A 19,482-nucleotide genomic window follows, 5' to 3' on the forward strand; every position below is an offset into this window, starting at 1 on the left:
TGGTTTGTAACCTTTTGACTTCGGTGGACTCACTTCTGGAATCTGGAGAGCTCCCACTTAATCATTATTGAAATCTTGAGATCCCAGTCTAAGCAGTTTCATTGATTTAAACCGTAAAACAACACTCAAAAATACAGAAAGAGGCATTCATCAAAAAAATCAACACATTATGATGTTTTATTTATTCATTCACAAACCCATATAAATCCTAATTTTATTTGGAAGGTTCAAGCTTTTCTAAGTTCCACTGAGGCCATCCATCATCCATACTATATTCTTTCTGTTTGATGCTCTTGAACAGCTCTCACTAATAAGTCTGTCAATACAAACTTCATGTTTAGCTTCCATTTTTAAATCCATTCACATTTGTAAAACATTATTAACCTGTTAATGTTATTTAATTTTCTAAGAAGTTACGGACCCCAATACGAAGCGTTGCGGACCACCAGGGGTCTCCAAACCACAGGTTAAGAACCACTGGTCTAGCCACTTCCAAAGCCCATGAATACATCCCTTTAGTACAGGTACCATTAAAGGTGGAGAGAATGCCAGGTCTTGTTAAACAAAAAGTATTTATCTGGTTCTCAGTCCTGGTATGGACTCCAAGGCATCAATTTAATCAGTTGCTTTTTCCTGTACATAGTGTACAGAAATTCTAAGGAGTCAAGTTTAGAGGTATCAAAAGCTACCCAAAAGAGTGATTTTTGGTGCTACCATACTGTACACCTTCAACATTACAAAACTGAGAAGTGGCTTCCGGGGCGGGATAGGGGAGGTTGGAGTGAAGAGAACAGGGCATTCCAGAAAAAAGCATAATTGTAGTATTCTGGGTGAGGCATTTTAACTGTTACGTCCAGCATTTTGAAGTCAGGAGGCCTAATCTGAAGAATGTTCTACTTCTGGTGGTTCTATGTAAGCATTGTCCATTTCTGGAGGCCACATTCAGAATTTTTTTCCTTTTCTTTCTGCAGTGGTAGTTTGTATGACACCCAGTTGTGAAGGCCACATGTGGCATATTGTGTCTATTTCTTAAGTCAATTTTAATGTAATCTGCTTTATTTGATCAAAAAACTAATCATAAAAGTACAGTAAAATATTAGGGATAATATATACACACATTAGAATTATAAAAATCCGGACGATAACAGTGTGGGTCATATCCAAGAAAATAAAAAATAATAATATATATATATATATATATATATATATATATATATATATATATATATATTCAGAGCTCCACAGAACCAAAGAAACAGCACTCGCAGCAGGCTAAACTTAATTATAAGTTTATTGCGCAAATTATAATCCAGCAGACGCGTTTCAGCACTTGCCTTCGTCAGTATATATATATGTTTTTTACATCATGATTGAATTTCTACATTTTATCACCAACTTTAAAAATATTAAAATTGAAATGGTCAACTGTTCTTCTCCTGGTATTTGTAGAAACAGGAGAGCAGGCCAGCATTGTCTTAGGCCTCAGTTTTTTTTAAATTGGCTGAATCCACCTATGCCTGTTCTGGGAGTAGAATTTACAGAAAAACAACACATGCATTGTCGATTGTGAGGATACATCATTGCAAGGACATTTACACAGCTCCTTTTACCAGTTGTTTTGGGCAGGGAAAGTAACAAGCCGATGAAAAATGCCCAATCTCAAACGAGTCAACAAGAATCTATCATGTTCTCTTGTAAACATATTTAGGTAGGGCTGGAGTCTGTCACTTGCCACTATCAACTGGTGGGCTTGGACCGAAACCTTTTGGTATTCTGTATATCTTCTCTTATTATCCAGATAATAAATACAGCTCGATTTAAGTTCTTTCCTATTTATATCTAGTAAACTGAGGGGCTCCGACCAATATTCAGGATGGCCGAGATTACCAACAAAGTTTTTAATATACTCAAGCCAGCTAATCTTTCGCACCCCATCCAATTTACCACAATCTAAAAATATCTGTCTATTGAGCTCCAGTGAGTCTGATGTCCAGATTCTATGCCACTGGAGTACAGGTTGGATTTTACATATATCCGATATATAAGGCAAGCCCAGTTCAGTGAGACAGATATAGGTAGAAGTGCTAACCGGGACAGCCAATAAAAAATCATTTTCAATACATTGAAGTGAGTTGACGCTCTCGTGGCCCCAGATACCTGCCACATAAGTGGCTATTGAAATGCATTTCGCCTTGTAAATCTGTATTAGGACCTCTGGTGCCCGTTTCCCCAATTTCTTACTAAAGTTCAAAAGTGTGGCTACCGCCTTGGAAAACAGCAGTTTCCTTGTTTTAATAGCCTGGGTACATGTCCCCCTCTCATCAAAAAGTATTCCCAAGTAGGAAAAGGTATTGCAACCGTCAATGTGTGTCTTTTCGAGTGAAATGGGTCTAAAATTTGTAAAACATGTCCCGCAAATCATCACAAAACTCTTAGAAATGTTGACTTTTAGACCTAGTTTGGCCATATAAGCAGCAAAACAATCAACTAGCCTCTGCATCCCTATCGGGGTACGGGACATTAAAACCGCATCGTCGGGAAACATTAATGTTGGTATAGGTCTCATACCGACTTATGAAGGTCCTGGCATTCTTTCCCCAGCATATTTCCCAAATCATTAATATATAATATAAATACAAAAGGTGCCAACACGAAACCATGTCTCACACCCCTTCTCACCCTAAAGTGCTTGGTGCATTCCCCTCCCTTTCTTAAGTCAATATAAATTGAAATGGATCTGGTTCTGAAGGCCATATCTAGACTGCTGGGTTTCTTTCCTCAAGCCAAATGTGCATTTTTATGTCCAGTTTGGGAGGACACATATGGTCTAGTTCTGAGTGCCATCCCTATAATATTAACAAGCTCTAGATGCCATAGCTAGAATATTGTCTCTTATTGTGTACAGTTATGGAATCCATATTTTGAGCATTCTGTCTGGAGGACATTTAGGGCCAGATGTAGGTGAATAGCATTTACCGATTTGAAAATACCGAATTTTACCGATTCGGTATTTTCGAATCGGTAAATGCTATGTAGCAAATCATTCTGTAAAAATTACCGAATCGTTAAGACTCGGTATTTTACCGAATTGGTATTTACCGATTTGGTAATTGGCATTCATTCCTATGGGACTGTCTATTACCGAATAAATACAGAGTAAATACCGATTCGGTAAAAGGGGGAAAACATTGAAGGGTGGCAGTGTGTCACTTTGACACCCTGTTGGACCCCTCAATTGTGTATGGGTGCACATGTTGCAGACATACATGCCCTAAGGGCACGTATGTCTACAACATGGCACTGAAGCAATTTGCATTTAATTGCTTTTTGGGGTGTTTTTTCGTCATTTACCACCAACTTGTAGTTGGTGGTAAATAACGATTCCTAACATGGGATAAGCACTCATTTAAGTGCTCCCTACATTAGGAATTTGGTAATTTACTGAATCGGTATTTAAGAAATCAGTAATTTACCGATTCCTTAAATTACCGAATCGATAAATTACCAAATCGTTAATTTCGGCCCCTACATCAGAAAAGCCTTTTACCGGTCGGCAACGGCGGAAATTCGTTACCGACCGGTAATACCCTTCATAATCTCCAGTTCTGGGAGTGCCCTCTGGCGTTTCACATCCGATATATTGTCCAGTTCTGGAGCCCTCATCTAGAATATAGTTCAGTTGTAGGGGCAGCTAATGATTATTGGCTATAGTTCTAGATTGAAAATCTCATTTAGCTCTGTAGCTCTCTTCTGGTGTATTGTCCCGTTCTTGACCCCCCCCCCCCATCTAAGTCAATGTCCAGTTCCTGGACAGCGGCCGCATCAGGATTTGTTCAGGATACCCCCATCTAGATTAATGGACCAAGTTTTGAAATATGTGGTGCTATCCAGCTCATGTGGCTAGTTGTCAAGTTTTAGAAACCACATCTTTAGAATGCTAAGGTAGATTGGAAAGAGTTCAGAATCTGGTTAATGAATTAATGTATTTTTAAAACAGAAGTCCTATGAGGAGACATTCGAGCATGGACCGATGCATACAGAAGAAGTAAGGGGCATGTAGAGGATAATCTGATGTGTTAGAAAGCAAACATGTTCAGGAGGCTACCTATCTCTCTCTCTCTCTCTCTCTCTCTCTCGTACTTCTAGGGCTTGGAAAACAATATGAGGCTCGGTGTAAGGAAGTCCATGTTCTGAACTCACATGATGTGACCCTGCAGAAGGAGACCACAATTTAGGAGTGCAACTTGTTTGACAGTGGCCTGGGAGTAAGGGTTGACACTGAGGCTGGACAGATAAAGTGGCAGCTGTAAGAGGTCCTGATATGAGGCAGGGTGGATAGAGGCACAGGCCTAAAACACACAATATGAGCTTGGTTGTACAGATAACCTGGAGTAAGAGGTCATAATATGTAATTGGTTGAACAGAGAAGCAACAGTAAATATTCACAATATAAGACTGGTTGGGCAGAGACCCAGGAATAGGAGGCCCCAATATGAGATTGCTTGGACAGGGAAGCAGGAGTAAGTGTTCACAATATGATTGGCTGGACAGAGGACCAGGAGTAAAGGGTCACAATATGAGATTGGTTGGTCAGGTCACAAATGAGCCTGAGTGAAGTGTCAAGATGCGCAGGAGTAAAGTATCGCCGTGTGAGGTTGGATGACCCGAAGCACAGGAGTAACACTGGAGCGTGGTTCTGAGTGGCACAGACGCCCGAGAGAGATCAAGGTTAAAATCGAGTACTAGCATGGGGTACAGTGCTTAACAATATGGTCAAAAAGGTGCATTGCATGCAATGAATAGCCCTCTCGTGAAAGCAGAGAAACAAAAAAAGTAAATAATAATAAAAAAAGACTTGGAACAAAACAAGGGGGGGATTGTACTATTACTAAGAAAACGAGAGCAAAGTCGGAGATCATGACGGGTTGTTTGTTAAGCGGAGGACAGAAATATGCAGAGCAAATATGCCTGCTGCCCTTATCTACAGGAGATAAATGAGGCCTAAGGGTGGGTCTGGGGCACCTTTCCACGTGAGTGATTAGCTGACTTGGTAGCTCCACGGAACCCCTATTATCTCCAGGGATGTGATTAATGCCCCGGTTACTTACCGGTAATCTACATTACTCCGAGTCCTTGTCTTCCTCGCCACAGTATTCACACATGAGCCTCCGGCTCCACACAGAACTCCAAGCATAAAAAAACAGCGCTCTAGTCTCCCTCTCCCTCCTTCAAGATGGCCCCCAGTGGCTCCAGCCAATCCCATAAAGAGATACAGAAACATCAACACGACCTGAAAAACCAAGCCGCAGACATGAAGCCACCACCAGGGCCGGGAGGGAAGGGAAACTATACTGTGGCGAGGTAAGTAACCGGGTATTACCTCCTCGTCCGTCTTCCTCGCCACAGTATTCACACATGAGCCGATACCAAAGCAAGCAGCTTCATGTAAGGAAACAGACCACACCATCAGTGCAGCGAAAAACATAGTTTAATAAACAGAGGCATAGTAACCAAAAGGACAACCTCTCAATACCCCCGCAGACAAAACAGAAGAGGCAAACGAAACAGAACCCCCACCCCCAATCTGGAGGCAGTAATGGGACATGAAGGTAATGGGGGGAAGACCACGTAGCAGCCCTACAAACATCCTCCATGGACACCCCTTTGAAAGAAGGCCATGACACAGCAAGAGATCGGGTGGAACGACCCTGAACAGGAAGGGAGGGGACCTCAGAAACCGAATCTAAGCCAACATAATGGCCTCCTTAATCCAACAACTGATCGTGGAGAGGTAGGGTTTCTGGCCCTGACGCGACAAACCAAAATTGACAAACAAGTTGTCCACTTTACAAAAGGAAGACGTGCGTGACAAATAAATCAGCAAGGCACGACGAACATCCAAGAGGTGCAAAAGGGAATCCTCATACGAGGCAGGATCAGGACAAAGAACCGGAAGAACCACCTCAGCAGACCGGTGAAAATAAGAATCCACTTTAGGAACAAACGTAGGATGAGGGCGCAAGACCACACGGTCTGACAAAACCAACAAAAATGGGTCAGAACGAAGGAAAGCACCCAACTCACCCATACGCCTGGAAGAAGCAATCGCCACAAGAAACACCACCTTGAGCGTCAAAAACTTCAAGTCCACCGACTCCAACGGTTCGAAAGGAGCCAACGTCAAGGAACACAAAACCAAAGGAAGGTCCCAAGGAGGAGGACGCATGATAGGACGGGGGCGTTGGAAAGAAAGAGTCTTAAAAAGTCTAGCAACCAAAGGAGAAATCGAAACCAAAGGGAGGACATGAAATGCCCGAATGGCGGCCCATTGAGCTCGAAGAGTCGAAATGGCCAAGCCCAACACAAAACCATCATTCAGAAAATCCAGAATGCGAGCCGGATCCAAAGAATCCAATGACAGCCCACGACCAACACACCAAGAGGCAAAATTATCCCAATGATTGGCGTAGAATTTAAGTGTAGAAGGCCTCCGGGACTGCTGAATTACCCCAGCCACGGTCACAGAACAACCCTCACGTATCAGAGAATCCCTCTCAAGAGCCAGGCCCGCAGACCCAGGGAACGGAACACAGGCAGAGGAAGAAGAGGACCCATCAGAGGATACGGCATGAACGGCAAGGCCCACCCCGGAGATACAGCCAATTCCAACAGAAGGGGATACCAAGGGCGACACTTCCAACAAGGAGCAACCAGAAGCACAAATGACCCCTCCCTCTTGATCTTCTGTAATACAGCTGGAATCAGGGGAACAGGGGGAAACGCATACAACAGACCCTTCGGCCAAAGGAACGAAAGAGCGTCCACTCTCCATGCATCCTGGCAAGGCATAATTGTGCAAAAGCATCGGATCTGGGCATTGTCCCGGGAGGCAAACAGGTCCACAATCGGACAACCAAACATCACCCGCAACCTCCTGAACATCCACCGCGTGAGGGACAAGGACCCCATGGAAGGAAACACCCGGCTCAGACAATCCGCCACAGTGTTCTCCGCGCCAGGTAGGTAAATGGCAGACAGGGACGCAAGATGCTCCTCCGCCCAACAACAAATCCGACGGCTGAGGCAACTGAGGGGGCGAACCTTGCACCCCCCTTGATGGTTCACATAAGACATTACAACCTGATTGTCCGTCTGTATCTGCACATGGTGACCCTGAACAAGATCCGAGAAATCTAACAGACCCAGAAGAAAAGACTTCAGCTCCTTGTAGTTGGAGGAACATGACAACATCGACTGAGGCCAAACCCCCTGAGTCGTCGAATCCCCCAGAGTAGCACCCCACCCCAGTAGGCTGGCATCGGTAGTGACCACGCGGGTGGGAACAATCAGAAAGGGGCGGCCCCTGGACAGATGACCGTCGACCAACCACCAACTCTGGACCACCCGAACATCCTCCGACATAGGAACCAAAACATCCATATCGAGGGAATAGGGGTCCCAATGCGACAAAATGTGGGACACCACCGGGTACATGTGGAGGCGAGCCCACGGCACCGTCAACAACGATGCCGACATCAGACCCTGAACTCTCAACCATAGGCTCACTGGATGAGAATGCCCCAACAACAGGGCACGAACCGGAGACATCAGGGACAGAATCCTGGGAAGGGGCAGGAACACCATCCCCAACTGAGTCCTGAACAGAGCCCCAATGAAAGTCAAGTCCTGCGCAGGAACCAGGGAGGACTTTGGCACATTCAGGAGGAACCCATGATGCTCCAGGACATGGCACACTCTCTGGACATGCAACTCCGCCTTAGGAAGAGAAGAAGCAGAAATTAAAATGTCGTCCAGATACGGAAAAACACTAATGCCCTCCCCATGCAAATGTCCAATAAGAGGAGCCAGAACCTTAGTAAAGATCCTGGGGGAAGAGCAAAGCCCAAAAGGTAATACCTGGAATTGGTATTGACGACCCAGGACGCAAAACCGGAGAAACCGCTGAGAGTCGGGATGAACAGGCACATGCAGATAAGCATCCCTCAAGTCTATAGATGCTAGGAAATCGCCCCGAGACACCAGAGGAAGGATCAACTGAAGCGAAATCATTTTGAACTTCTGGTGAGGGATGAAAGTATTGACCCACTTCAGGTCCATCACTGGCTGAAGATCCCCGGTGCGTTTGGACACAAGAAACAGGATGGAATACACGCCCAACCCCAAATGGTCGCTGGGCACAGGAATCACCGCATTCTTGGCCACCAGGGATTCGATGCCCTCCAAAAGCGCCAACCGCCTGAGAGGGTCTCTGGGACAAGGCGTGGACTTCAAACAGTCTGGGGGAGTCCGGGTAAACCCAAGACGTACACCTTCCGAAACCACCTGAAGAACCCACTGGTCCGATACAGTCTCGCGCCAAGAGTCCACGAAGTAAGTGAGGCGACCCCAACCGGACCTACACCAGGAGCGATCCAGTCATGACTTGGAAGTGGGAGTGGAGGAGGTAGAAGCACCAGAGAACCGGGACTTGTCAAAGGAAGGAGCACCCCGGCCATGCCCCTTCCACGAAAGGGCTGACCAGCATGGCCCCTCCGAGAATGACCAAAAGCCCGCTGGGAACCAAAGGCACGGAAGCGACCAGTACGCTCAGGAGCAAGGAGCTTGCGGTCCTCCGCCGTCTTCTTCACCATGTCATCCAAAGGAGGACCAAACAACTTAACACCCGAAAAAGGGATCTTCATCAGAAGACTCTTCTGTGCAGCATCCGCTTTCCAGGAGCGAAGCCACAACTGACGCCTCGCAGCCACAGAAGACCCAGCCGCTGAAGCCGCCGCCCCCAACGAATCAAAGGAAACATCAGAGAGCAGGCGCACCTGTTGTTCCAACATCGCCAGAGTAGAAGAAACATCCTCCCCTTGATCCAACAATTCAGCGACAGATTGAAAATCCTTCAGCAAAGATTGGATCTTGTAAGATGAATAGGCAGCAGCCCGGATAGAAAAATTTGCAGCCGCAAAAGTGCGCTTTACCGCACTATCCACCTTACGGTCAACTGGGTCAGCAGGAGAAGAATCCTCCGAAACAACAGCCCCATGAGAAAGCATGCTGGCCATCAAAGAATCCACCTTCACCGAGGAAGGGAACTTCACAGCAAAATCCTGCAGCGGGTACCGTTTACTCAAAAAACACGGAAATGAACCCTTGTCCACATCCTTCCATTCATTATCCAAGACTTTCAAAACAGAAGAATGTAAAGGCAATGTATCAGGCTCAGGATGCTGATATTGCGAAAACAGATCGTCTTCCAGAGGCACCACAGAGGCAGGAAACACCAAGTTCTTGCGAATGTGACCCAACACCTCCTTCAGGTCGGCACCTTGCCCAAAGCGACCCCGGACATCAACGTCCTCCTCAGCGTCAGAATCAGCAGCAGCAGCACCATCAACTTTTGCCCTTTTATCAGGAGGAACAGGCACCTGACCCTGTAACGCAGCAGCCACAGCAGAATCAATCATCTGCTGCAACAATTCCATAGAAGGAATCGCCACCCCAGAACCAGAAGCCCCTTCCAAGGAACCAGGAGCAGGAACATTCAGAGAATCGCGCTCCATCACAGCCACACCCGAGGGATGAGTGGAACAAACACAGGCAATGAAGAGACAACACGCCCGGTATAAAAAGGACCCAAGGTTGCTAGGCAACCGAACAAACCACACCTCGTCCGAAGTGAAAAAAAAAATTAAACCCATAAAATCAGCCAGAAGAGCAGCGCGCACACACTAAAACAGTCTCAGACCGTCGCGTGCTAAACAGAGCCCTGAATGCGCCCCTACCGCAGTAGACACAAGACGAAGAGGCAGCAAACACAGGCCGACGGCTAAACCGGCAGCAGGTAAGAAAAGCGAACGGAAGCCTCCGGCCCCCATTGTCAGCGCACCCGGCCGCGCAACGTCCGCTAAGCAGGACGCGCGGCCGGCAAAGAAAGATACAAATTAAAGAAGCGGCAGAGCAGGACTCAAGGCGTCCCGCCCAACGGTAGAAAAACAAATACAGCCGCAAACAAACGCCACGAAAGTCCGCTAAGCAGGACACGAGGCTCGGAGGCAGAAGAAGGGGAAAAAAAATACAAATGAAATACATCAAATAAAAAAACGCCATGAACGTACATATTAACAAAAGAACCAGTGTCTAAATATTTCAGTATAAAATTCTGGAACTATAGGATCTCCCAGAGACACTGGTCTATTAAAAATGTTACGCCTCTTTCTACCATATGACCACCCTCGGGATTCATCCCGTGTTTTTGTTAATGTGACATTTATCAAATATGTTAGTGTTTTCCAACCCTTTGCTCTTATATCTTTGTTGTACTTGGATATAAAGTCTGGCTATGTAAAGAAAAAGAAAGTAAAAAAAGAAAAGAGAAAAAAAGAAGGAAAAGCTTGCTTAAAACGGAATTATCTCTTATATATGTAAATAGTAGCACTTGCAATGTACTGTTATGTGTTTGTGATTTTGTTTTATCTTTTTTTAGAAATAATGGCTGATATCGAACTGTCCTGAGGAAGACAAATGTTTTTGTCGAAACGCGTAGACTTACAGCCTTAGATACTTCCTGCATTGGAGAAATTATTTTTAAGAAAAAGTCTTCTATTCCACTTTTTATGTATACTGATATGTTTGTTTGATATATATTGTTCGAATAATTCATGTTTATTCATATCATGCAATTATCTTTTTATTGAATCAGATGTATCCACATATCTTTTATAATTATATTAAAAATCAACCCTTTTGATATCATTACAGTCCATTGCTTTTTTAATGAGTTGTCCATGAGTATGTGTTTCTTTCAATAGCCAGTGCTTGTTCCTATTTGTCTGCCTGGGTAGATACCTTTGCACAAAAACTGTTTTCCCTGACCCAGGAGTACGATCCAAATCAGGGGGTCCTTGTTACCCACAAAATGGATTACGGAGTTAAACAGGTAAGTAAACATTCAAATAAATAAAACGAATTTCGTTGCGCACACTGCATCACCAAATGTGATGCAGTGCGTGCAACGAAATTCGTTTTATTTATTTAAATGTTTACTTACCTGTAAAACTCCGTGATCCATACATTACTACCCCCCACCCTGCCCCTCCCCCTGCCCACGTCACCGCCCTGCAGTAACTCCTACTGCCGACCGCTACTGTGTGTGAATACTGTGGCGAGGAAGACGGACGAGGAGGTAATGACTACAACAAAATGACTGGCGGTAGGTTTCTTCTCTTACCACTCGCATTGTAGTCCGCAATGCCCTCCACTTCCGCCAGGCATGGCAGACGTGCACGCCCGCGCGCACCTCTAGGCCCTCGTGCTGATTACAGAGCGATGACTCCCCTACGTGACGTCATGTCTCAACTTTACGAAGCTGGGGCGATAACACAGGAGAGGCAAATCCCAACTGGGGAGCAGGAAACGTGCTGCTAGGAAAGAACACACACCTAAATTTAAGTGATTGATATAAGAGCGCAGGCCATAGTCCACTCAAAACCTACTTGCTTGCATCCCCTACCGCTTGCATCCCCTACCGTCCCTCCACACACACAAGTTTTATCTACTGATTTCCAACAAAAGCTCCACATACATACCAATGGAATACAACATTTCTTGACTCACATTTTTTTCTAGTGGATCAAAAGCAGGCAACAAATTAAGAAAGCAAACCATTAGTACAGCTACATTACAGCACGTTGGAACTCTCAGGGGGTAAGAATAGCAATGTGATTCAATAAGGTTGAATAACTATTGTCCAGAAGCGTTCAAACAGGTGTCCGCTGTTCATTCTTCTCTTCCTGTGCCAGCTCCGTGCACTGGCACCTAATGCCACCTCACTCTGTGACATCTCTCCCTTATGCAGTCACTAAATTAGTTATGCCCCTTCAAAAAATGGCTTCAGCACTATGTGCGCCAACATGGACAATTATTAGTTTCTATCATAATGATGATACTAAGAGAAAAATATGATCAGGGTGAGTTTATTATTTGTCAGAATTCTGCCAATTGTGTTTTCAATATTTATTTATTTTTTGCATCCTAAAAGCAATTCTGTGATTAATGTTTAGTCTCCATAGTGGTAGAGTTTTGGTTCTTGCGCTCTGCACCTTTTGTTGTACTCGCCAATGGACTATTTTCTCTTCTGTAACTTTGTCCCTTACCTGAAGCAAGCCCCCCTCACAGCCTGACATTCAGCTTTAACACTCCATGTCTGTCACTGAAATTCAGGTCTGCCTTGGTGAAGAGCGTCGTAGCGCTTTAGGCTGGGGTAGAATGTTGGCGCAGCAGCAGAGGCTTTTTGACAGATGTAAATCACAATGACCGATTCAAGGAGTGGTGTGCGCGCACCACAGAGGAGCGGGGGGAGGGAGCGCGGCAGTGATGCGAATGCGCGCTGCTGCGTATGCTAGCCACGGACGGGAATGGGCATTGCAAAGGCGGGACATGCGCCCACCTTTGCCCAATCCTGTGCCGTTTAAAAAAAAACACTACAAAGCCAATGGCAGGTGGCGAAAGCCTGCTCACACGCACAAGCGTGTGAGCAGCTTTCAAAACCCCATTCAAAAGTACTCTCGCTGCGCGAGCAGTGCTGTGCACTGCAATGCAGACGCAAGCCCTAAAAAGGAGCCAGAGTCTCTTCCTTTGCATTCTTCTATTAAATGAGTAATGGAAAGTGAATGAAAAGTGGTGCATGAACAATAATTTCCTTGATATTTGACAAAAATATAACTGATCCAGAGTTTTGTAAAAAAAATCCTGGTGGCAGTGGTGGATTAAGTAATGGTGGATTCAGTCTCAAAAGGAAGCATTTTTTTCGTGGATGTTGCTCTATCAAATCCAATTGGCAAGATAGTGGATGTAGCAGTAAAAAGTACATACGCTACTTCAAACTTTGCAAATAGAGCGGCAACCTATTTTTCTTATGCAATCCAGTCCCTCATAAAGGATTTTAAAGGCCTGGGTGAGTTTATGGACCAAGGAGCAGACATTACCCCTACCCTTGCATTAATGAAGCAGCAGGTGATACTGATTACGCATATTTCTTCTGATTCATTCAATGCTACCACATCAACAGCAGGTTCTTCTGTTCAAGTAAGACACCAACTGTGCTTAAAATCCTGAAAAGCAGAAGCTTCCCAAGAAGCTCTCCTAATAAAAATGTCCTTTGCCGGAACAACACTGTTACCCCACAGGAAGAAATGCTAATAATAAAGTCTGGAGAGGATAGAAAACTCATAGCACCAATGAGGATTTCCAGGGGCAGATTTGTTAGAAATAAAAGAGACTTTTGTCCATTGTTCCAGGAAAAATCTTATTAGCCATCTTGAGGAAGGTAGGGTGGCTGGGAGGTGCCTTCCTCAGACAGGTACTGCTCTCAGCAGTCTGAGGGTTCAAGGCAGCCACTAGTAAAATAGTGACTACACGAACAGAGAAAATCTCCCTGTAGGTGTAAGGAGGGGAGGTTCAAATTTATTTAACTATGTAGAGGTTTGGAAAGCTTCAGGTTCAGACCAATGGATCTTGAAGACTGTGGAAGCAGGATTCCAGATAGTGTTTGTGTCCCTTCCACAAGAGATTTCTTTGCGCTATTCCTCTGCCGGCAAATCCAGTAAAAAATCTGGGTCTTTTGAAGAGTACCTCTTTCGAAGTGCTTTTGAAGATCCTACCAGAGCCGCCTTCGTAAAGACGAAGGGGAGTGTAATGAAACCGGGAATGTATTCGTTCCCATGTGAAATTCTAACTGATGCTTTAAGAGATTCTCCCATTAATAGGAGACATTCTGGTATCTCTGTATTTATTGGATGTATACCTCCATGTTCCTGTCAATCTCAACTAGCAGAGGTGTCTCCACTTCTATGCAGAGAACCAACCATTTCCAGGTACTCCCTTTTGGCCTCTCTTCTTCACTAAGGTTTTATCTCAATTAGTGGGAGTTGTCATAATACGGGAATTTAAGTGTTCCTGTATTTGGATGATTGGTTAGTTTCTGCCTCTTCTTTCTCTAAGGCACGTCTCCATGCTCAAGAAGTATGCAAGGTCCTGCAGGATCTTGGACTATTGTTAAACCACAAGAAATCACGTTTAACACCAACAGTGGACTTGCATTTTATATAGGTGTATTCAAAATAAAGGGGAGATAGAAGGAAAATGCTAAGGCTCAACCTCCACAGTTGAACAAGACATGAAAACCTCTGGAAAACCTCTGGACCAGAGATCAAGAGCATAGCTGCATTTATACAATAATATTCACAACACATGTGAATATTATTATATAAATACAGCTAGGCTCTTGATCTCTGGTCCAGAGGTTTTCATGTCTTATTTTATATAGGTGCACATTCAAGAAAGATGCGGGCTAAGTATTCTTGTCTCTGAGGAGAAGACAAAAAATCATGGAGATCCTGCATTTACTAGAACAGACTGGTCCACCAGTGCGACAGTGGTGGTGACTGCTGGGGGAAATGGCCTTGTCAATAACGGCTTCACTCGTCTCCACACATACTCATTGATCAATCATGTGTTAGTCTATTAGATATAGAGTTCACAGAAGTACGAGTTGGGGGTCCTAGTCAAGGAACAGGTGCTGAAGTCCTTGAGCTGGTGGTTGATGGAGAACAATCTGTCCAAGGGCCTTTCCCACGCACACAAGGCGCTCCACAACACGGGCCCGAATACCTCACCAGCCTCCTCTCGTTCTACACCCCCACCCGCCAGCTCTGCTCCACCAGCCTCGCCCTCTCCAACGTCCCACAGATTCGCAGAATCATCACCGGAGGAAGATCATTCTCCTACCTGGCAGCGAAGACTTGGAACTCCCTCCCCAAACACCTACGACTGACCCAGGACCATCTCACAATAGCGGCACCCCCTCCCCTCCTCAGCGCCTTGAGACCCTCACAGGTGAGTAGCGCGCTTTATAAATGTCTTGATTTATTGATTGATTGATTGATTGATTGATTGATTGATTGATTGATTGATTGATCTCCTTCCATGCAATTTTGTTCAAATGTGGTGATAGCAGATGGCAGCAAACTGGGGTAGGGTGCCACCCAAGTGACGTGATCTATCAAGTGGACAAGCAGTCATGCAGCCTGTTTGTCCAATTTCATGGAATTCAAATTTACAAGGAAGCAGGATGAGGAATTGGTTGACTTCCTTTTTCTGGTAAGTAGGAGGAAGAGGAAGCTGACCATCTTAGAGGGATGGGAAGCTAGCATGTTAGGTTTTTTGCTTGAAAATGTCCGTCCACAGGAGATTTAGCTCATTTAGTAATGACTGTGATGTAGAGGTCTTGGATTCAGAGTAATGAAGATTACCCGTAAGTAACCAGGATAGTCACATACGTTGATGAGTGTCAATTGTTATTTTTCTCGGTCACTGAGACTCCAACACACAGACAACGTTTCACACTGTCAGTAATACTCTCACAGCCACATACATTGAGAAAGTCTCACCTTTGTCCCCTTAGCACACATGGTCGTTTACATTGTATCTCTGCCTCTATAACCCTTAGGCCTGCACAAACATTTAACTCTCAATCTCTCTCCGGAAAGGCAAACACATTCACTTTCAAGCTCTTATTGCCATATAAGCTCACTCACACACCTGTATCTTCTCTCTTATACACTCACTCTCACTTGCATGGATTCACACATGAACTGTATCTCACTCTCTCATGATTGTTGTCTTTTTATTGCATATTCTGCTCTATCCTGTGTAATTTGTGATTCTGTTTCCAGTTCATCATCTCGGAGAGTGACAGAGGTGTGCTGTGCACCATGGACTGCATTCGTGAACGTCAGAAGCCGATTTGTGGCACCGACGGCAAACTGTACAAATCCTTTTGTGCCTTCCAAAGAGCCAAGTGCCAAGACCTGCTTCTAGAGGCTGTGCCACGCGCCCACTGTGTCAGCACCGAAGCGAACAGTAGGTTGGCATTACTGACTTTTGTGACCATTCCATTTCTTTTCATGCCACTACAGTGACACTCGGCACAAAGTACCAACTCTGTATCTCCTTTGTAGTCACTTCTGTAGCCAGTAGTATCTCAATCAGGGATTCTAAGAATGTGGCCCTCCATTTATTCTGTTTGGCTTTTTCTTAGCTGCATGTGGCCCTGTGGGCTTTCAATAGCCAAATAACGCTTTACATGACTGAGCTCCTTTACTAGTTGCATGTGATCTTAGAAGGGCTAGATAATGGGAGTGTAGCCGCCCCATTGGAGTTATGAGTAGCTTGCGGGGGTGGCTTCCATTGATGGAGCAGGTGCAGTGGCAACGACTTGAGGGATCCCACTGAACATTGATAGTTGTTGTTTGCAGCCAGGGAGGCCATTTCCTTCCTTGCACTAGGGACCATGACACATTGACTACACTTCTGGTAACACTGTCGTAGTGGTGGCTCAATTTCTCTATGGGATCCCAGATGCTCAAAGCAGCCATCATTTCTAGGTGAAAATGCTGCCATGAATAGGGTTACAGTACCAGCTGCTAACAGAAACTTCAGGGGTTGGAATTACCAGTCCCATTATTGAGCCATTTGTGTTATGCTGTGCTATGTAATAGGCACTTATAGACTGCAAACAACTCACTTCATGAGTGTATTCCGGCACTGTAGCCAAAAGGCAAAAATTACCTAGAGCATGTGAATGAAGAGGTAGGCCACAATGGTCAGGTTTTAAGCCGCTTTTTAAAAGTGGTATAATTATGGCAGGAGGAGATGTCAAAAGGCAGCTTGTTTCAGTGGTAAGGTGTCTTTGAATACCTTGTAACTCATTTTCTGATAAATACTTCTAGCCTCAGATTCCTCACCTTTTAAATATTCCCCTTGTGTCAGATTGGATCCGCAAACGTTTCAGCAGCACCTCTTTGTGCCAGAAGGTGGCGCCTTGCTACTCCTTACTGGCGCCATTCCGCTCTGGAAATGTGTGTGAGGCCTATATAGGCACAACTCCGTGCCCTGACATTCCTTTCTTTCCATGCCAAAGGCGCTGATCCGTGCTCGTCTCTATGAGACCTTTCTTTTGTAAACTCCAAATTGTTTTCAAGTATGCAAGATATGACACCCCCTTAAATGACAGGTTTCAAGCCCTGTAGGGACTGTTGTTAACAAATGCCTGTGCTAGATACCGATCAGATTTGCCTGGTGCGGCTGGGGTCGACCCACGACTCCAAGGCCTGCAGAAACTGTGTGTCGATGAACCGGAAGGCCATCATGGAATACGAAGTGATACTCTACAATGCCAAGAAGACTAAGCATAAGAGGACCCCGTGACGGGACCCTTCCAAGTACCGATCCACATCCAAGGTTCGATCTTGGTCCCGTTCCCATTCCCAGAATTAGAGAAGTCACTCCAGAGTTCGTTCTTCGTTGTGTTCCATGCCCTCAGGTGAGCACAATAAGTTGGAGCAGGATTGCTCTTCTTTGCACCACACATATTTGCCTGATCAGGCACGGAGCAGTGCCACCCTTCTTGATCTCACTCCCGAAGTCAGCCGACTTGCAGCCAATTCCACAGCTGGAGTTTCTGGGGCCTTCAGCCATGCTGCATCAGATCAAAGAGTTTCACGCTGCCATGCTTAGTTTCTTTGGATCCCTGCTGATTCCCTTTGGTGCGCCTTCAGGCCCCAAGGAGCTATGCCTTCCACATACGATACTGCCAGTGGGTTCACTGTCTGTGCCGGGTGGACCCTCCACACTTATCGATGCAATGCTGACTTCTCTGATTGAAAAAGTGGCTCTGATGTCCTTTTCTACACTGAATCAACGCTGGTCTGACTTCAACTGACGCGCACCTGAATCCGTCTAAGGTGCTGCTTCCCCCCACTTGAAGTACCACAGGCTAGACAACACTCTTTCCAGTCCCTTTTTAGGACTGACCCTAACAATGGCTATGACCGGGTAATGAATTTGCTCAGCCTATCAAGATGAAAATTGGTAAGAGGACTGACAGGAGACTAATGGACTCGATACCTCCCCATAGATGGCCCTTTTTTTCCTCCTCCTGGACTGACCACGGAGGAGTCCGCTTCCTACGTCATGGTGATGTGTAGGGCAGATGAAGTTCTTGACCTCCAACTCCCCACCTTGGAATTTGAAACCAAGGTTTAAACTGTAGTCCTTCAATCCGGGCAAACATCTTCTGAGTCCCTTCCCCCTTTAACGAAGCTCTAACGGATACATGAGTGTCTATCAGAAGAGCATACTTACCTTTGTTAACGCTCTTTCTGGTAGAGACACTATCTAGCCGCAGATGCCCATCCCCCCTGTTCTGTGATTGGACTCTATCCATTAATAAGATCCCAAGTTTAAGAATCTGCATACTGTCTACAAGTTTAATTTTGGGTCTCTGCGTCTGATGGCGTGGACAGTCTCGAAAGCAACTCACATCATTGTGCAGGAGTGGCCACCTGTATAGACCTGCACGTTATTTCTGGAGTGGAATGGTATCAGTGTGGAGTTGCAAGGTGCCACTTTCTGGCAAGCAGAGGTACGGCAGAAAAGTTTCCGGATCCACTCACACATCTGGGGAATATTCAAAAGTTGAGGAATCTGTGGCTAGATAATCTCCACCAGAAAGTGCGTTACTAAAGGTAAGTAACTTTTACATTAAATGTGCATTGGAGTGCACCCTTCTGTCATGCATTCTTGTAAATGTGCACAGAGCTATGCCCCTTCTTTAGCTGCAAGTGTTCTGTACCCCCCTAATAACTGCATATGGCCTTGAGCCTCACTCTTGTGACCTATTAGTAGTGCCATGCCTCTCTGTTTCTGTAGCCCCTCCTATCTCTGTTATTACCTATCAGTAGCCCCACACATCTCTTTTGTTACCTATCAGTAGCCCCATGCCTCTTTGTTGTTACATGCCAGTAGCCCTGCATCTTTCTTCTTACCTGAGAAGCCCTCCTCCTCCTTCTCAGTAGCCCCATGTCTCACTGTTACCTGTTAGTAGCCTGTCTCCTCTGTTGATACCTGTCATTAGCTCTATACCTATCTGTTGTTGCCCCATGTATGTCTATTGTTACACCTCAGTAGCCCTAAACCTATCTTCTGTTACTTTTGTTACCTGTCCTTACCCTCAATCCTCTGTTGTTATCTGTGACTAGCACCATGCCTACCTATTGTTACCTGCATGTAGCCCCATGAATCTCTATTGCTATGTCTTAGTAGCTCTGTACCTCTTTGTTGTTACCTCTTGGTAGCCCTATGTATCCCTCCCAGTAGTCAGATGCTGCCCTTCTGTTAACTGTTAGCCCGAAGCCTCTATTGTTACTCTACCTGTTCATATCCCCTTGCTTCTCTGTTGTTGCCAGTAAGCAGTCTCATGCCTCTGAGTTATATGTGATTAGCCCCACAGCTCTCTGTTTTAAACTGTGAGTAGCCCCATGCCTCCTCTTACTACCTCTCCATAGCCCCAATCTCTCTGTTGTTACCTGTGATGAGCTCCATGCCTGTTATACCTCTCCTCTGATCTTACCT

At 45.3% G+C, this 19,482-nt stretch overlaps 1 protein-coding gene across 3 annotated transcripts in view; it reads left to right on the forward strand.

Annotated features, from left to right (window-relative positions):
• The window catches only part of LOC144783075 (SPARC-related modular calcium-binding protein 1-like), a 419,240-nt gene that overhangs the window by 154,769 nt on the left and 244,989 nt on the right, over positions 1-19,482 (forward strand). For all 3 annotated transcript variants that reach the window (XM_078662241.1, XM_078662242.1, XM_078662243.1), the window contains exon 2: positions 15,744-15,930. In XM_078662241.1, coding sequence (XP_078518367.1) covers positions 15,744-15,930 — 187 coding nt within the window. The remainder of the gene's footprint in view (positions 1-15,743; positions 15,931-19,482) is intronic.

The sequence above is a fragment of the Lissotriton helveticus genome, chromosome 9 (genome assembly GCF_964261635.1).
Source record: "Lissotriton helveticus chromosome 9, aLisHel1.1, whole genome shotgun sequence".
NCBI lineage: Eukaryota > Metazoa > Chordata > Amphibia > Caudata > Salamandridae > Lissotriton > Lissotriton helveticus.